General features: G+C 31.0%; 1 protein-coding gene across 1 annotated transcript in view; it reads right to left on the minus strand.

Moving 5' to 3' along the window:
• kst (spectrin beta chain, non-erythrocytic 5 kst) overlaps positions 1–20,366 on the minus strand; it is a 215,225-nt gene that overhangs the window by 41,165 nt on the left and 153,694 nt on the right. Inside the window, exons 49-60 of the mRNA XM_076503684.1 lie at positions 17,576–17,666; positions 16,524–16,682; positions 16,218–16,409; positions 15,374–15,457; positions 14,635–14,753; positions 14,218–14,332; positions 13,415–13,528; positions 12,003–12,124; positions 11,793–11,853; positions 11,234–11,335; positions 3,458–3,646; positions 2,999–3,076 (exon numbers count right to left, since the gene is read on the minus strand). Coding sequence (XP_076359799.1) covers positions 2,999–3,076; positions 3,458–3,646; positions 11,234–11,335; positions 11,793–11,853; positions 12,003–12,124; positions 13,415–13,528; positions 14,218–14,332; positions 14,635–14,753; positions 15,374–15,457; positions 16,218–16,409; positions 16,524–16,682; positions 17,576–17,666 — 1,426 coding nt within the window. The remainder of the gene's footprint in view (positions 1–2,998; positions 3,077–3,457; positions 3,647–11,233; positions 11,336–11,792; positions 11,854–12,002; positions 12,125–13,414; positions 13,529–14,217; positions 14,333–14,634; positions 14,754–15,373; positions 15,458–16,217; positions 16,410–16,523; positions 16,683–17,575; positions 17,667–20,366) is intronic.

Raw genomic sequence — 20,366 nt, forward strand, 5'->3', positions numbered from 1 at the left:
TCCCGAAATCAGTGAACAATATAAGTGAAAATGTCCACATGCAATAAAAGTCTCAAAGCCAACTTCTGCAATTCGTTTTTCCACAAAATTTAAAAAAACCTTGTACATGCCATGGGAAATAACCAGATACACTTAGGCCAGGCTTTAAAATATTTTTTTTGTTTGCTACAACTCTATGTTAATATAAAATGTGGGTAGGTAGATACGTTTTTTTTTTAAACTGATTGTCAAAAACTTTTTTGAAATAACACAAGTTTTGTTATTACTTAACACATAACATGTTAATTCATGAATACAGTTATTATCAGTATATATTCTATGAAGACATTTATAGAAATTCCAAATTATTTTGCAACACACACTTGCTGGTTGATATTGACCTGGATGGATGAAGTTGAATTGACTGTTGTTGACAATTTTATGGTCTGTTCTTCTATTTTATCTTATTCATCAAATGAATATACAATTACTTCTTTCCACATGAATAAGTTTCCAGTTGGAATTAATTTGGTTTTTTATCCTAATCCTCACTCTGCAAGAACATTTGTGGAAACTCATACACTGAACAGACTTGTGCTTGCCATGTTGTTGATGTATGCTTGTCAGTAGTAAATTCTCCTCTGCTAAGTCATGTATTTATTAGTTTACCATGAAAAGGTCACAGGGACAAAAATAAGCCATATTGTTAAACCTCACTGCATTTGCCAATCAACACTGAACTGTCAATTGTTAGTCTCATGTTGGACTCCCACACTGTCTTAGGCTACATACATTTCTGATAAAAAATATTCTAACCATGATATGGTGCTACGAAAATTTATAGTTTGCAAATTTTGATAAATGGACTAGCACAGTGGAAGAAATTGGTGAAAATAAAAATTTCCCAGGTCATAATGTCATAAACTCTCTCAGTTGGCCCCAATTTCAGATGGTCGGTCAGGTTACAGCATACAGGAATATTTTAAAATTTGGCCCTACATAACCTAATTATTACCAACTACTAATTTCTGCATAGCCAATGCAAGTGTTGCTATATTTCATTTCAACAATAAAACTAGTAGATGAAATTATGTGAAACTTCATAAAAACTTTCATAAATGCATGTAGTTTAACAAATATAAAGCTTATTACTTAAATAATTTTTTTTTTTTACATTATGATCTTTCATGTCTTGGAAAATTACACAAGGAAATGGCACTTATGAGATATGATTACTAAAATTATATTTGTTTCAGATTTGGACTTCCTACTTTTTATCTATTATTCTTCAGTACATTATTTCAAAATCTCCAAAAACTTATTGTCCATAAAATGCATATTTTTTATATTTTTAATTTTTTTAATAATCATGTACTCCATTTATGGTTTTAAGTAATATACAAGACCAAAAATAATATTTCTATATAAACCTATAAAACAAACAAGTATATTTTCATTTTTAAGCAGGATTTCACATGTATCTATATAAGAAACATTTCCTTTTATAAATGTATTTTTATTTCATGTTTATGTTTCAGTGCAACTGCTCTTTTGTTTATGCTGCCAAAAAACATGAAGTTAGCAGCATTAACTTCATACATTTGCTGTTAACTATCACATCTCTTTGTAATCACCTTTGTTCAGTCCAGCACAGGCACATTTGAACATTACTGTAGATATGACAGTAACAAAGCTTTTTGGTATTTGAATATTATTTCTTGGAACTTTCAAACAATTTTACTTCAACACATGTCCTTTTATGGTGTTTCACCATCCAGAGAAAACTTTGATTGCCAAGTGAATGTATGCAATAGCTTACCATACAGGTAGTTTGAATAACTTCACCTGACCCTAGTTACATGATACATTCTGTTACAAGAGATTACCGAAAGATACAGACACTATAAATTACAAAGTAAATCACTTTAAAGCACATAAAAGATTGGTCCTGGCAACATTCGTCTCATTATAGGCATGATTTATACTGGAATTCAAAACTTAAGGCTCTTTGGTGTATTAACATTCCAATTGTGAGAATGTCACAGCTTCCCCTGCATTATTGAGACGAATGTATTTAGCCTGTTTCACAACTAACATATGGGCTTTATTAAATTTAAAACTGCTAATTTAAATGCAAAATAATAAAAAATCACAAATTCATTTGGTTCAAATTGCTAAGCCTAATTCATGTAAAGATCATGCATTTGCCACTTGATATATCTTACCCTTAAAATGTGTGAATCAACTTCTTTCCTAAAAATATATCTGTTTCAAGTTAATTTTTCAATATAATTTGTTGTTGTTGTTGTTTTGAATTAAGCACAAAGCTACACAATGAGCTATCTGTGCTCTGCCCACCACAGGTATCGAAACATGGTTTTTAGTGTTGTAAGTCAGCAGACATACCGCTGAGCCACTGGGGGGCTTCAATGTAATGATTAATATAAATAAATACATAATACAACATGATTTTAGCTAATATAGAAAATTAATAAAAGTCACATACATCACATGTAATTTTTTCTGGAAGCAAATTTTCTAAGGCTTATTGAAAGTATTATTAACCACTACTAAACAGAACCTCTTCAGAAATAAGCAATTACTATATTAAGTTACACCCACATTCACACAGTAAAATCCAGAGAATAATGTTTTATGTACTTTGCTTATTACCCCATGATTTGTCAAACATGAAATAAAGCAACTTGAAAAACATGGTACTGAAACCGACATCTTCGACTGGAATTGGCTAAAGTTTTACACTTGGGGTTTAACATACCCAGATGGTGTTTCATGAATAAAACACTCTAAAAAAAAAGATACAAATTACAGATGACAGCATCAGTGTTAAAATGCAAGGAAAACATTTTTTTCTTTTAGAGGGCATTTAATTATAGTTTTAAATGTATTTTGAGATTTTTTTATTATTAAATTTCTCTTCAAACTTCATTAAGCAATACTATTTAGTCCAAATAATTTAATGTTATGCTACTATTTACAACTATATGCATAACTTTACCCCAAGATCTTCGTTGTTCAAGAATGCTTCTTTTGACGCTAACCAGGTTTCTGCTTGTTTAGCATGTTCTTTGAACACCTGGCATTGAACACAAAGAAAAATATCAATGAAGTCAAACAAAAATGTTGCAATATATTTGTAGAAGATTTTTGTTATAATTAATTATAAAGTTACACTGACAATTATACTTCATTTTCAAAATAATCAATAACAAGACTTCACAAGTAGTACACTTTCTTACAATGTTAATTAAAGGTTATGTTAATTTTTCATTATGTAAACTTAAGTGAAAGCAAGTTTATATACTAATATCATTTTGAAGAAATCATTCTTTTCCAAAATATACTAGATAAATTGGTTAAAATTCTGTTGCAGTGTCAGGACCATTTTATTCAGCTACAATATAATGCCATAGTAGCTATTGTTTCTTTAAACACAGCTTTCTGTTGTCCTACTTACCTGTAAATCATAACACTGTGTTAACATTTGTCGTTGCTCTTCCCATGCTTGTGTCAAGGTACGTCGCAATTCTTCCAAGTATTGCAGGCTCTCTTCAATGGTTTCCTTTGCTGGATGTTTCTGTTGTAGGAGTCGGTGGCCAAATTCCTTTAGAGACTGAAATGTTTCTTTTCTGCCATCTATTTCAGCCTAGAAATTTAGAAGTGCACATAATTTTTGGATATTATTGATGCTTTAAATAAATAGCATACAGTGTTACTACTGCCTGAAAAAAAATAATCAATTCTCCACTTTTCTTACTCAAAACAATTTACAGATGTATACAAATATTAAGTTGTTTTGGAGATATTGTATTAAGTAATAGATTCAGGTATTCTGTCTTGAAAATAAAAAAGTTACAACTCTCAAATTTATTCAACCCCAATGAATCATTCATTCTTTCTTAATATCTCTAGGATCTCACAAAGTGAAAAATGTACATAATACTGGATGCAATGATTTATTTCAGAAAAATCAATTTTATGCACAAATAAATATTAGGAATGTCATTAGAGATAAATCAACTGTATAAATGACTTAACAGCTGTACCAGTACACTTATGATAAAATATAGCTACTCTCATGTTTCACTATTATTTATTATTATTATATTATTTAATATATAAATTGCTTTGGTTACTGATTTTTAGAAAAAGGAATAAACATTGCCTTAAAACTGTGAGACTTTTTCTATCTGTATTAAAATTCTATCTAGAAATAGAAGTTAATATTGTTGTGAATAACATGTTCATTTATAACACATTTGAACATTAAATTCTATAAACTGAATTAATAGATTCTGTGTTTGTTTAACACATTATTGTATATAGTTATAATAAAGAACTCACTTTGAGCTAAACAGATGCAATAAAGAAAAAAAGAAAAAATAAAATTATAGTATTTCCGAAGTCAGAATGTATTTCTAATAGGTACTTACTTCCTCTCACATTAGCTATAACTACAAACCTACTTCCCCCTCTACTGGAATTGAAAGATTTCAACACTATCAAGCATCACTTCTCCATCAATAGGAGCATGATATGCTCACATGATGCATGTGACTCCCTCTATACTCCTCTAATAAATTATCATTTTGAAGTTTGAGAGAAGACAAGCATTGGAGCAAAGTAAGGAGGAAGGGTAGGAAGTGTGAGAGGGCATAAGTACCGATCAGAAATACATTTTAAGTATAGGAAAATTATAACTTCTAATACAGTATATATCTCTTCTCACAGTATTGGCTAGAATCCCACATTTAATAGAAGGGACTGATGTGAGGAAATTATAATAGGCCTCCCCCTCTCCCCAAAAGCATCTGAAGGAAATCCTTGAAAATGAGAGAGTCAGATCCAAAGACCAGATGAGGAGAACTGCACCACTTCTGAATGAGGTATACCTTTTGCCCCTCCGTGAAATGTGGAAAGGATAAGGGCGAAAAAGGAGGGGGTCAAGTTTTGAACCATATAAATCAAATATAACACAATCTCATAAATAGAAAATTGGGTAAAACAATTAATGTACCTTCAGATGTAGAATGGCTAGAACACAATTGGCAATACTTTGTAAGTCAACTACATCCAAAACCCATGCTGATGGGAATTGGCATTCAAATGGGGGTAGGATGAGAGATCCCAATTAAAGAGGTGAACTGCATTTTGAGGTATCACTCCTTTGTCATTGCATATTGCAAAGAGGAGGACAGTACATCATCTACACCTGCAGAAAACCACTGCCCTACTCTGCACTGAACAATTATAGTGATCTTTCTGTGGAACCCATTCAGCAGAATGCCTCCACAGTCAACCACCCCAGTGGCTTGGAACTGGAAAGTGGTAAGGACTCCCATACTCCAATGGAAAAAAGGAGTATGAAGAGGCTGTGGAGAGTCTGGAGAAACATCATTACTTGCAACAGTGTAATGAGAGACAATGAAACCCTGTTTTGAAAAGTAGACCATACTAAGTTATTTACTACATGGCTGGGATGGGCTGTCATCTCCTTCTGCTTTACCCATATATTCCATGGGTAGTATGGTCCAGGATGTGCATTTTTATGAATAAAAATTATGCTAGGTTATTCACCTACAGGCAATCTTGAGGAACCTTAAATCTATGATATATAAAGTGTGAGATGACGTGGCTTTACAGTGCAAATTTCAAGTTAATGAATACCTGGTCAGGTCAGGCACCATTCACCACAGGACAGCATCCATATAATGAGGAATGAGAAGAAAGTATGTACAGAAACTTACCAGTCAGAATCATACCAAAGTCTGAAGAATGGTCAGAGATATACAATGAAAACTTGGCTGAGAATAAACTATGATATGATACAGATAATGGAAAACGAACATATTGGGCATAGTCCACATGCCAGATTGTAGAATTTCCTCTAATGTATGTCGAAAATGAGAAGTGAAGAATAAGATGAGGTGTCTAATTTCATGAGAAGACACCAAGAACACATTCTAAGAGGAAGAAAGCAAGGATTAGTAACCCAATTGGATCAAAAGTCTGATCCAATTAGTAAGGGTTGAAGATGAACGATCATGAAGAGAGGAAGACTGTCAGAGGATAAAAAGTTAGGAATGAATGACACAGAAGGAAGCTGTACAAGCAAAATACTAACAAAGAGCCCTGACCAGACATAGAATTCTATCCCGATCTGGTTGAGGGTAAAAGTGAAAAATGGAAGGAAGGGAAAAAGGTGAGAAGGAAAGGAGAAGCTACCCTCCTGAATCAACAATGTCTTTGGTAAAAAGGAACAATTTGAATAAAGGAGAAGATAGGTAGGGTAATAAAGTGTACATGAAACGTCAATGGCAAACAAATCTGACTATTGAGGCCCATAGGTTAAGAGAAGGAAATATTTTTTAGGAAACATTGAAACATGGAACACAAAGAAAGAGGTTCAAACAGAGGTAAAGTGAGGGAATGGAGTTCTACATTAACATTCCAATCCAGGAAGAAAGGTTGCTTGGGAGAGACACACAACCAGAAGGAGCACAGGTGAAGAAAAACTCTAAAGTATTGAAAACAATGAAAAGTACAGGATAAAGTGGCCTGATAATTGGACAAGAAGGTGTATGAGGATCCCCATTCAAACAGCCAAGTGATAAAAATTCTACCATCTGAGTTCCAACGTTATAAACCAATTGTGGAACACTTTCCACCTGCACTGATATACTTCCACAGAAGCAGATCATATGGATCCAGCTAAATGGAAAATGTCTCAATGGGAGAAACTGGATTTCCTTGCCAAGATACAGATAAAAGCTAGGCATGATGCTACAGGATGTAGGACCAGAGACTGAGGTTGACAAAGAAGAGGTAGAGAAGAGGAGAGTAGAAGGTGTTATAACCAGAGAAACCATGGCTGAGCCAACCAATAAGGAGTAATCAGAAGGGCCCAACAAAAAGTGGTATGGATGACAGAGATAATCTAAAAAAAATAATTGAATAGACAAATAAACATATTTGTTGGATCAATTTTGGTTGAAAGCATTAACTGCGAGAGCCTGAGTATGAGAAACTACCAACCAAAAGAGAGGGAACTTGTGATTGAGGTTTGTAACAAATTCATCTGCATGGAAAAACACCACTGACTGCAAAGCTTCCTAAAAACAAGGGGATCTAATGACCATTTTGAGAAGGACAAACCAAAGATAAGGATGAGACCAAGTTAATATGGGTATATGGAGGTGTAGGTAAGGGTTGGACAGGAGAAGAACAGGAAATGGTAATAGGTACAAACAAAAGTGCAACAACATTGGTAAGGTTAAATTGCTCTTGGACCAGTGCCACCCATGGCTCTAGTATTTCCTGGATTGTGTCAGTAAAGCATCAACTTGGAAATAGACCATATGTAAATCCCCAATTTAAGTCTATGACAAATAAATCCAAGCCAAAACTGAATTACAACCTAGAAGGTCCAAACAACTGAAAACCCATGTATACAAAGCCAGAGATGAAGATGGCAAATGATCCACTGGGGAAGAAAGAAGAAAAGAGTACTTCATAAACCTCTTCAGATTTCTATGGAGAGGATCAGAGAGGAGGTATAGAGTAGAGAAGAAAGACATTGCAAAAGAGTTGTAACAGTAAAATGTAGACAAGAATACTGAGCATGGATCACACTGACATGTGATTCGAGAACAGCCCTCCAAAGTGGCAACATCGAACCTAACAATTGTTGGTCCAAAACGAGAATCACATGATGGTATGAGGCATGCTAATCCCATCACTTAATTTTTAGGCAACTGATCAGCATGAACACAAATATCAGGGGAAGGAGGAAAAAACAAAAAAGGAGTGGAAAAATTGGTCATGTTGTAAGAAAAGTCATGGCTCCTAAGAAATAGGGGAAAAAGATAAAACATCATATAGCTGAGAAACAAATTCCAAAAAAACTGTGTAAGACTGAATTGGTTTCCCATGCAGGGGATGGGAAAGGTACAGAGAAATCAGGAGGTGAAAACAGACAGTTGAAGTCCATGTCAGTTTGAACAGACTCTGCCTGTTTGGGGAAAACTGGGGCAAGGTCAGGAAACAAAGACTGGTCCATGATACTAAAATTCTCACAAATTGAATCAATTAAAATAAGTGACAAGACTGGACCCAAAGTGTAAAATAAAATGCAAAATCTTTATTACAACACTGAATACCAAGACAATGTAATACTTGTTATTTACAAAGGATAATCACCTTGATTGGATACCTTCTTTCTCAGTAATTCCTTCTCTTATCCTGGGTATACCAAGATATGTGACAATCCAGACTGGACTGACCAAAATGTAATGATTATTGGCATACAAGAAGCTTTACATTTATCTAGGGTGAGTAATGCTACCCATATGAGGGGTCTTTCTCATTACAACACAGTTGGACCAATACTCTATAGATATCACCAAAATATATGTTGAAAGACACTGCTTTTGACATTTTTATACAATATCTCTGATCAATATGCTTCCATGGCAATAGTATATATCATATTCTATTAAGAAAAACAGTTTAGAATGAAATCCACTTAACAGTTTTCTCAACCATGTGTCACGTGAAAATAGTACATATACTGAACAAAGAATAAATTTAGAATTATAAAAAGATATATATACATGGCATATTAAAATACCATATCTCAGAGTAGGAAACTAAAATTATTTTTCTTCTCTATGTCTTGCTTTATGTAAAATTTTCCAAAGATAAAATTATCTGACAAAAGCCTGTTATGTCAAAGTCATAATTCAAGGCATTTCAAAGCTTTGCTTGTAGGTTTAGAGCAATTTTTTTCCCATCTCTGTGGGAAATAAGCTAAATATAAATGACAAATAAAGCATAATTCTGTGATTTTAGTACTGCACTTTTTGAGCCAAGGTACAGTTCCTGTTGTTTCAGTGTTGTACTCTTGGGAATTAATATACAGTTCCAGTGATATTAGTGCCATACTCTTGGGACATTAGATACTTCATTAACAAACCTGAATTACAACACCATTTTTATTACAAACATACCACCACCTGAACATATGCTATGTATCAAACAAGAAAATCCCTATAACTACATTAGTGCTATGTAATTTTTACGTAAAAAAACAAATGAAAGAAGTACCCTTTATGTTACTTGTTAATACAACCAAATCAAATATGTATGTGTATATATGTATATATCTGAACAAAACAAGCCCAAACAAAAAAACAAAATTAAAGACCCTGCATACATTAAAAGAATACCCAGGGCATTAGCTATCTATAATGTGGGATATAAAATAAACTTTGGGTTTGGAATGTAACTATAGAAGTAGGATCCCTATTGCAGTGGAGATACACCATCGAGCAGTCTTAGCATCTGTTTGCCATCAATTGCAAATAATGGTTTTCTTATAATTTTTAACAAATTAACCTAACTTTCAAAATCAGGATATAAATTTTTACAGAAATTTTCAAAATCAACCTTTTTTTCTTTCTATTTTACCTTTACCTCTATAATTATTTTGTTTATTATTACAAATATTTATCTAAAATAAATTTCTGATATATGTATTTTACTCATAGATTAAGCAGTTTTGTATCGAAAATCTATAACAAAAACATATAAATACAACTTTTCAACTAAGCATTAATAACCGAAATTAAATTCACATACTTTTCAGAGTACAAACATATTGTACAACCATGCACAGATTAAGTACATTAAAAAAATGTCCAAAAATAAATAAAATTAGTCAATATAAAATAAAAATAATATACTTTTAATATAAAATTTTATTCTGGTTATATTTTTCCTCATTATAAAAGAGATGCAAGTTTTTATCCTATAATTTTATATTTTTACTTACTTTACTTAGTACTTCTGTCCTCTTACTACTATCTGTTTAAAGCGGCACCAAAACAAGTTACAAAATATTTTTCAAGAAATAATCTTTTCAAGTTTTACATTACATTTCCAACAAGGAAAAAACATTAATATAATGGTTTTGTTTAGAATTTTAAATTTCCTCAAAATACATTTATTACAATGTTTACTATCATGGAACTTATGTAAGTTTATCCTTACTATTTGAATTATTTGTTTCACCAATACATAATTCACCACAATTGTCACATTTTAAAAGATATATTACACTTTTAATAAATGGCTATAAAACAAGTAGAAAATGTGAAAATTTGAAAACAGTTACCAAGACTAACAGAGAAGAAGAAAAAATAAAAGCATGATTTTTAACTTAAAAAGAGAAGTATATTGACTAATTCTATTTATTTTTGAACATCAATCTACATACTTTATACATGGACTACATTATATGTTTGTACATTTGGAAATTATATGTGCTTAAGTTATATTATTTATGTTGTTGTTTTTTTTGTTATAGATTCTCAGTAAAACTATTTCCTGAAGAATGACCTTTCAAGTCACAAAGCTAGCAGAAGAAATTAATTAAAAAAAAAAGTCTGATATTCCAGTATTTTCTTACATATATATATCGAAGTTCTAAAACCTCAGGAGTAAATGTACATCTGCCACATGAAATGTCAATGAGGCATTTCACCATATACCCTAGCTCATCAGGTTGGCTGGGATATAACAGACATAACTGGTGTAGGTGTTATGTATCATATAGACTAAAACCTGGACTATCCCTAAGTAACAAATTTGCAATTATATTAAAGTGTTTTTTATTAAGAGGATTATTTTACATTGTTAATTGTTAAAATGTGGAGTTAGGACTAACCTAAATCTCCTAAGATGACTGAACCTTGTGAAATATTGCATTATGGTAAAAAATAATTCTAACAGTGAAGGGTACCCAACGAATAAATAATTGCATTCTAATCTTCCAAGAGTTTGTTTTATAAAATTTGCTTACTCCTAGTTAGACTGGTATATTAAATTCCCTGCAGTAAAAATTGGCTTAATTTTTTTGTTCTGATCGACTAAGATAGCTTGCTTTGATAACAATTAACAATTGCAAGATGTATGAAATTCAAAGTTATTTAAATTGGTCTAATCAAACTATAGAAGACTTCAAAACATGTTTGATGTTACCTTTCTCTCCTGATGAAGTTGTAGCATGCTTCGGGCCTCAACATTAGAAGTTGCCAGTTGCTAATATTTTGTTCTGATCGACTAAGATAGCTTGCTTTGATAACAATTAACAATTGCAAGATGTGTGAAATTCAAAGTTATTTAAATTGGTCTAATCAAACTATAGAGGACTTCAAAACATGTCTGATCTTACCTTTCTCTCCTGATGAAGTTGTAGCATGCTTTGGGCCTCAACATTAGAAGTTGCCAGTTCGCCTGATGTCATTCGGTCAGTCATGTCATTTACCCATGATTCCTGAAATTAATAATAATTTACTTATTTTCTGGAAACCGCAAACCATGAATCAGAACAAAGATGAAAAACAGAATATCAAATCTTGTGAATATGAAAGAATACAAATCTTTCATACTGTCTTGATTTCTCTAGAAATATTTCTGCTCTGTCCACTGTAGTTTTTTAGAAATATAAACAATGCATTTTTTACTTCAGTTTTACTGATTTCTGTCACTATTTTTTAAATTAGTTTAAATATTTTACTCTAAATGAAACCAAATCTAAGTATACATGTAAAATTTATACTTACACAAACATAACAAAAAATGTATTCTGCACAATACAGCTGGGTCAAGTCCCTTATACAAGCAATGTATTTGATTATAAAACTTAATCAGAGATTTCAAGTAATTTTGGAGATTCCTATTAAGGTAGCATATGCAGTATTACATAATGTTGAATCACAAAATAAACTTACCAGTTTCTTCAAGTCAAACAAAAACTTGCATAAAGTATAAGCACTGGCCAAACGCTGTTTCCTAAATAACACAAACAAAATTAATTTATTCCAGAAAATGTAACTCATATTATATTTCACAATTTAAAGTAGAAAATGTATCAAAATGTGCTAAAAATTTAAATCCTAAGCCTTTATAATGTACACTTGGTAGACTTTGTTGTTTTTTACCTGCCATGACACAGATTTGTTAATTTTCTCCAGTTTTCTTGAATTTCAGTAACTTTAGTTCGAATAGGAGTTGCCATATCAGGGTATTTTTGTATCAACCGTCTAGCTTCAGAATCATGCTCCTGTTACAAATGAAAGTTGTTTGTAAAGAACTGTTGTTAACTGAATAAATTACAAATTAACCAAAAAACATAAATGAATGTGTAATAGGACATAAAAGATTTAATTTTTTTGTTTATTTCAATACTGCACTTTTAAAAAGTATATTTGATCCTATAAATTTCCAAGACAATTGAGAAAACTATGTTATATTTAAAAGCAAAATGGCATTACTACTTTTATTACAGAAACTATGAAAATGTAACAATAAATATAATAATATGTATAATAACAATAAATGACAGGTTTTTTTTGTAATGCTACAAATAAAAACAGATTTTTGCCGAGATCAATACATAAAAACTTTGTAGATCACAGCATTATATTTTCTATACAATAAAAAGTGCAGTACACTATTTTATGAAAAAGATGTAATAAATTTAACCAACAATTCACCTGAGCTTGGTATTATGATTCATATTTATATAAAAACAGCATTAATGGATTTTAAAAAATCACAATAAATTTGTTTTTGTATAATGTAATTACATTCAACATTAGTTTTTAAACATTTAATACAGAAAAAATCGAGAATTTTATTTATATTTTGAAAATAAATTTAATTCATTCATGCCCATTATGTGATACAATGTGTTTCATAATGAACCAAATCTGCATTTACCATTAACTCAACAACAGTATATCATAGGATAAGTGGTAAATGTAAAGTAAGATGTGCAATACAGAATAAAATTAGGAAAACAAAAAATCTTTCTATAGCTACTAATTTCAAAATCTAGCCTATCTTGCTGAACTAAAGTTTCCTTGTGACTTAGAAAACTTGCAGGAATTATTTCAGAAGTTTAGGACAATCCTTAATACCTTGAATATTTAATTTTTTTTTCATATCATTACATTTTTTATGTTTACATGCAATTTGATAACTTTATTCTTTTTGTTTAAATGCTTAGCATCAAAAACATTATAAAATGCTATGCACAATGTACAAAGTTTGGAATTTTTGCTATTTTATAATATAATTATGATAATATAACACTAAGAATAGACTAAAACATTATCTTTTGTTCCATTCAGTTCTTATTAAATACATAATATTTCCAATGGTCTTCAAAAAATATCACAGCAAGAGAGTTTATTGACCTCTTCCCAAAAATTTATCAAGCTGTCTTTTTATGTAAGAAAACTAAAGGTGAATTAATAGTCCTAGATAAAATTTATCAATCTAGCACTGTCTTTGCATCAATGATTTGATCTACACTAGATTAAATAAGTAACTATGATAAAATTCTTACTCGCAACTTTGACTCAATAGCAGTCATTTCTCTTTCTACAGCTTCCTGTTTCCGTTGTAATGCCTCTACCACATGAAGATCTTTTCCATCATCATCTACTGACAAAGTCACTGCCTAAAATATAAAACAAACCATATTCTACAAAGTACCAATGGTTTAGTCTTAAATAATAATAAAAAAGTATTTGAGATATAAGATTTTGAAAGCAGATATGTGGTATGACATCTCAACAGGAAAGACTTAAAGTAGATAGTTGTTTTTTTTTTTCAGTGAAACATAAAGAATGATCATTCCATGTTCGACATTACCTCTATATTCTACTTACTTACATGAAGAAATATTAACATCTTAGTTCTACCTATCCAATAATGTATAATGTAAAATGGAAATTACACATAAAATACCAAAGATTGCCCAATTTGTTAAAGTGTCTTGGTGCACCCACCTTCATGTTAGCTCAGCCACATTAGATGCAAGGTATATGATTCAAATATTTTTTTTTATTCATAAGAATATTTCTTCTAATGTTATGACTGCTATTTTCAAATTAATAAGAAATTTATTTACAACAAAAAATACTATACAAAACCAAAATAAACACAGTATGTGGATTATTTTCTGCATAAGTAATTTTTCCTACTCAAAAACAAACTCTTTTTATTCTTGAAAAATACATTTACCACAAAATTTAAGAAACTACATAAGGTAAAGTTTACTTGATAATCTCAGTGTTATAATATCAAATTGATGTAAGTCCAACTGCTGGTCTCATTAACACCTCACTTTTAATAAGGATTCAATACCTTTTCATTGATTCGATCATTTGTATCATCTACATCTCTGTTAAATGCATGAACCTCTGATGCCCCAGCTAGCTTTATCCTATAGTCAGCTATTGAACCTTGTAAAGCTTTCCATCTGAGGAAAGAGACAGTATTTCAATGAAAATTCATTTTAAACTTTTTTTTCAGAACTTTAATGTACCAATGAAATAAATGATTAAATACAAAAAAATGAATTTCTGAGACTGAAAATATTATAAAACCTACAGAATACTGAAGCATTGGAATAGGTACCACCTTTAAGCCTTATTTTTGTAAACATAATAATCACGTGTTTAATATATTTAATTTCAAATGATGAAAATAATAAAGTGTCATACAATAATTTACAAAAATGTTTTAATATTCATATATATCAGAAGAAATGTTTCAACATACTTATGGTTAAGTTCTTCTCGACGTTGTTGCAATGCTTGAGTATCAGACCGTCCTTGACGAATCAACTTGTCTGCTAAACTATTGATGGATTTAATCCTGGAGTCATCTACTAGCATATCCTGAAACCCAAAACAATTACAAATAAAAAATACTCAAAATGAATCATACAAATGTTTAAAATATACATAAAATGGACCAATTTAAAATACATTAAAGATTAATAAACTTTGTTATTCTCCACAATGTTGCAAATAATATTCTGCACTAGTTAAGTGTAAAAACTTAAAAGATAATGTTATTTATAATAATTCTTTTTTTATTTTGAAATAAAGAACAAGTTTCTATATAGTTACAATTTATAGTGCAAAACAGATACAGTGCAAAACAAAATATCACAATAAATATAAAGATTAACTAGTACATATCTGTATACATGCTATATTGTCTTAATTATATAATGGTTTAAATCAAATCTGAATAATATTTGAAACATAACAAATTAAATTATTAATTATAAACATTAAATAAGATTTAATCCTGAAATTAAAAAATAAAATCCATAATACAATCACATGCACCTACTCTAGACATGGAGGATCATTTTATTTTTAATCCATTTTAAATTAAAATTATGTGAGCCAAGATCCTGATTAATATTTGCAAAAAACATTTTAAATGTAAAAACAAAAATATGAGAATCTATAATCAAGAAAAACTTATGAGTAATTCTAAATGTTACCGAATCTACATCATTTAACTTCCTCTGAAGAGCCAGACAATGTTCATAATCTTTGCCTGTGTCTCCTGCTTGGACCATCATTTCCTGAAAAAGTTAAATACAAAAAAAGAAATCTAAGAGAAAAATACTCAATTTACTTTTGAGTTTATGTAATTTATATCTATTAGAATAACTTTTTGATTTTTTCAAATAAATTTTGAACTGAAAAAAGTTCTTTAGCACTATTACAGTAAACCTACTATAATGACAGTGGACAAGTACACTATTCAGATCCTTATAAAAAAAATTCCTTAAGAAAACTTGTAGAAAAACGCTAATCTATTTGGCAACTGTGACATTTTCAGATAACTAATGGTTATCCCAACGTATGTAATTACAGTAGGATAAATTATTCTGTAGGATAAATTATTCTGTTAATCTCTGCAATACATTCATTGCTTTTCTTTTATTCCATCTATCTGTTTGTGGAACAAGTCTCAAAGACAAGCATATAATGTTCAGTGTATTAAAATTTTCAACTTCTTTAACATGCCAACAAGCAGCTTCTACTTATATCTAGTCAGTACTCCAAAATGTTAACATAATTCAAATTTCTATGTCTGTATCAGCAAAGCATTTAGTTCACAAATTATACACACTAAATTGCTATATGAATCTTTGTAATGACAACATCTGATTTTCTATAAATCATTTCTTAATCTTTTAAAAGAAATTCAAAGCTAAAGGAGAATTAAGTAATTCTATATTTGGTGAAAACGAGGCACAAAAAAGTGCCATTCTTAATGCCTTCAGTTCTTTTGAAACTCCTTTATTTCACTTATTTTTTAAAGAAAGCATCATATACCTTATCCCTAATCCAAGCCTCAACCTTCTCCATCTGATTATTTAATTCAAACATGTCTTGTGCCTCTTCTAAGCCTCGTCCTCGATTAGCTGAAGCATTCAGAAGCTGGGACCATTTCATAAGAAGTTGCTCTAACTGAATCCTGATCTCTGGAGAAGATTCATGCTTCTTTGAAAGAAGAAGTTCACCTTTCTAAAACAAATTATGAATTTAACATTAGAAAATTTTCTTAATAAGATGGAAAACATAAATAAATCAAATAAGCAATAAGCATACTGAGGAATAATGTTACCACAACTGAATTACCTGTTTGATGGCTTTGATATTTTCATCATGAGCAGCAAGTTCTGCTCTGAAAGCCTGGTGTTTCTGTAGTTTTTTTATTTTATCCTCAATGCTTGCAACATCACCTTTACTTGCCTCTGCTTCTAAATTTTTCATTTTTTCTTCAATCCATGTCTCTGCCTGAAAACCAACAAAATTATACATGACTAAAGTTAACAACTATGCAAAGTGCATAACAAAACAAACATCACTGTTTGATTAACAGTAATGTTTTAATATCTTATACACGTTTCAGTATAATGGATGAGTTACAGCAACTATACCTCTCAGCATAAATAGAGAATAAATTATTTTGTATTTCAGGAAATATTTTTTCAAGGACTAATTTTTATTGTCATCAGTGTCACCATTACAATGGTGTTGGACAATGTGATTTTAGACTGATTCTGTAACTGTGCAAATATAACTTAACCATGAACAACAACTTGTTATATTACTTGTAACTTTGTTTTCAGTAACTGTGGGGTTTGTTATAGCCCACTATATACTAACTCCCCCTCCATACACAACCTTAATCCTGAATAGTTTAGGAGTGGTCTTTATTTTTGTAAGCCAAGAAGTTTTACATTCATATTTGTAATGAATACTACAAATAACTTCAGATGAATGTTTCTTTTTATTCTACCTGGCACTTTACATTACACCTACCCTTTTTAACCTGTAACATTTAAATCTCTTAAAAAGGATATAAACTGAAATGTCAAGTAAAACAAAAGAAAGAATTTATATGAGAATGTTTGTCTTCTTCATTGCAAATGGTTCCTATCCCTCAGTTAGCAGTGAAAACTTGAACAAATAATAAAAAGCTTCATTCTCGGGTGACTGACCCATTTAGCATCCATATAGGATGAGCATGTTTGGTGAAGAGGGTTCAACCTCATGAGCCTCAGACTGTGTTATAATATGAGATTAACAGAAATTATTATACATTGCATTATACTACTAGCAAATACAGAAATCATCATGAATAAACCTAAACATTTATAACTATAAAACAGTTTTAAATACTGTACCTCAGCAGAGTCTCTTTTAAATTTAGCATGAAGCAAAGCATCTGTTAATTTCTGTTTCCTTGTCACACTTAAGTTCTTTATTTTGTTTCTCCTATTGAAAAAAAAGATCTTTATAGTTGTACAAATTATAACAAAACTTTTAAACCATTATACTTTCCTAAAAGAAAATATTAAATGAAATGATTCATAATAAGACTAATTTCTCTAGTGTTTGTTTAGATGACTAGTAAAAACCTTCATAATTTGTATTAAACTATCGTATCTCTCATTTGAAAAGTGTATCACTTTACTTAACTTTCCACAGTTATGAATTTATTTACATGTTTTACAATATTTTAAATTGAAACAATTTAATTCTGTCGAAACTATTTTATTAACACTCCTACGAAAAAAATATTTACATCCACTAAAGTGATTTTGGGGCCTATCAGGCCCCATATATTTTTCGAATAGAAACACAGTGATTTAGCAACATTCATTACAAACAACTTTAGAATGGCTCTGACAAACATGTTTTTTACAATTTGAGCAAGCAATTTTCGACTGTCTATCTTTTGATCTGCCACACAAATGGCATTGTCCTCTTTTTGCCATCTTTGCAGGCGGTTCACATGAGGTTGTTTTGTCATAATCTTTGCAGTAAATTTCTTTGATTTCAAGCACCAATTGCCGTATAAATTCTCTTCTGGCTCTTGATTTATGTTGACGAAGAAATTCTGGATGTTTTGTCGAGTATAGAATGAAAACATTGTACGCAGCAAGATCTAGAATGTTATAGAATATGCAGACTGACCAGCGCTTTGATCTCCTCTTTGTTGTATAATATCTCACCAGTTGATCGAGAGTGTCGACACCTGCCTTCGTTGCATTGTAAAGATTGACGATTTCGGGCTTTCCATTCTCTTCTACTTCACCAGACTGATGCTGAGAACTCAGTAGTAGCACATATTTTCCTGGTTTGTCTGAGTGCCTGATAAGAGTGATGTCGTCATGGTAGAAAAACTTTGGTGATAACTCTCTAGATTTTGCATTTATTTCAGGAGGCAGGAAGGTTCTTGATTTCCATATGGTTCCAACAAGTCGTGTTCTTTTTGTTCGTAGGTATTTGGCAAGTGTCATTGTTCTGAAGAAATTATCTGTCGTTATTGTCCTTCCTTTTCCAAGAAATGGCTGACTCAGTTCTCTGACTATTCTTTCTCCTTGATTTGTTTCTGTTGTATTTCCAACCTTTCCAGTATAAATTTGAGCGTTGAGAAGGTAACTTGTCTTTGCATCTGTTAGGCACCAAATCTTTATTCCGTATTTGTCTGGCTTTGTCGGAATGTATGTTCTGAAGCCAACTCTTCCTTTGAAGTTACATAGTTGTTCATCCACTGTCAGGTATTCGCTTGGGTTGTAACTGTTTTTGCAATTTTCAATGAAAAAATTCCAGACTCCAGAGATGGCGGCATCTTTGATTTCTCTATTTCTTTGAGAGTGGATGTCAAATCTGATTTTTGAGCACATTTTTTTGAATTTGTCTTGTGTAATCAGTTTTAGCAAAAATGGCAAACCAAATTCGGCTGAAAACATTTCGTCTATTGTGGCATTTTTGGATTTGCTTATTCCAAGGAAAAGATTAGCTGCGATCCATTTCCAGAGGTCTTCTTCAAAAATTGGTTCTTTCATGACGGTGTTTGTTGAGTGAATGATCTGTTCCATCATATTATCAGAAATGAAAATTTTGAATGTTTCGAATGGTGTAGAGACTCTTGGAGCAGCTTGCCTTGTAATGCCTGGGTTCCCATTGAATATATTGAGAGCTGCGGTTCTCCTGTTGATCCTTGAAGGTGTTGTTGAATAACAAAAATTCTTATCTTTGGACAAAAGTTCATTCACTGGCATCGTAGTAAGATCTTCTTGATTACTTTCTTCACTTTAAGAAGGGTACGGCACGATTTGTTCATCATTTTCGGCTTCAGAAGGATCATCATCACAACTTTCAGAGTAGTCTTCGATATTATCATGTTCACTTTCATCGTGGGATGGTTTTGTCAGTAAATGTACAGCTTCATCAAGAGATATCATTTTTGACACGGTTTGAAGATTTCAGCTCCTATATATATAGAATTTGTGGATTCTTCTAGAATATTCTAAATACTTTTGTAAAGTTTCTAGAATGTTCTAGAACAGGCGTGGGCAAACTAGGCAATAATCAGGACCGTCTAAAATTATTGTTGGAGTAGAGTTATTATCCTAAATATCCATCTTTTGAAAAGAAGTTGTAAAATTAATATATTTTTACTATAATTTGCTTTTTTTGGTTGCCCAGGCCTGTTATAGAATTATTCAGAAAATAAATAAAGTCATTTTTATGTTTTTTGATCTGGGGCCTATTAGGCCCCAAAATACCCTTAGTGGATGTTTTAAAATTTTTTTTTAATATTATTTTGCAAATGTCTGAAAAGTCAAAATATTATTGCTCCTTAAAATATAAAGAGATAGGGTGAGTTAATGGCAATTTCATTTAAATACAAAATTATTAGCCTAATATTAACCTTTCAAGTTGCTCTGGAGCCTATTAGGCCCCAATTTTCGTAGGAGTGTTAAATAATCTCATTTATAAGCATGTGCTGCCATCTTTTGTGATAACTTAACAGCATAGTTCACTATCGCACATTGTGTAATGTTAGATGATGTCGTTATACCTGTTACTTAAATTTAAAATGTCACACATTTGAATAATTATGAAAGTTTGAAACAACAAAAATACACTTTTGAGTTTTTTCACAACTAAAAACTTAAGCTTCTT

This window comes from Tachypleus tridentatus, chromosome 6 (genome assembly GCF_004210375.1).
Source record: "Tachypleus tridentatus isolate NWPU-2018 chromosome 6, ASM421037v1, whole genome shotgun sequence".
NCBI classification, from domain to species: Eukaryota; Metazoa; Arthropoda; class Merostomata; order Xiphosura; family Limulidae; genus Tachypleus; species Tachypleus tridentatus.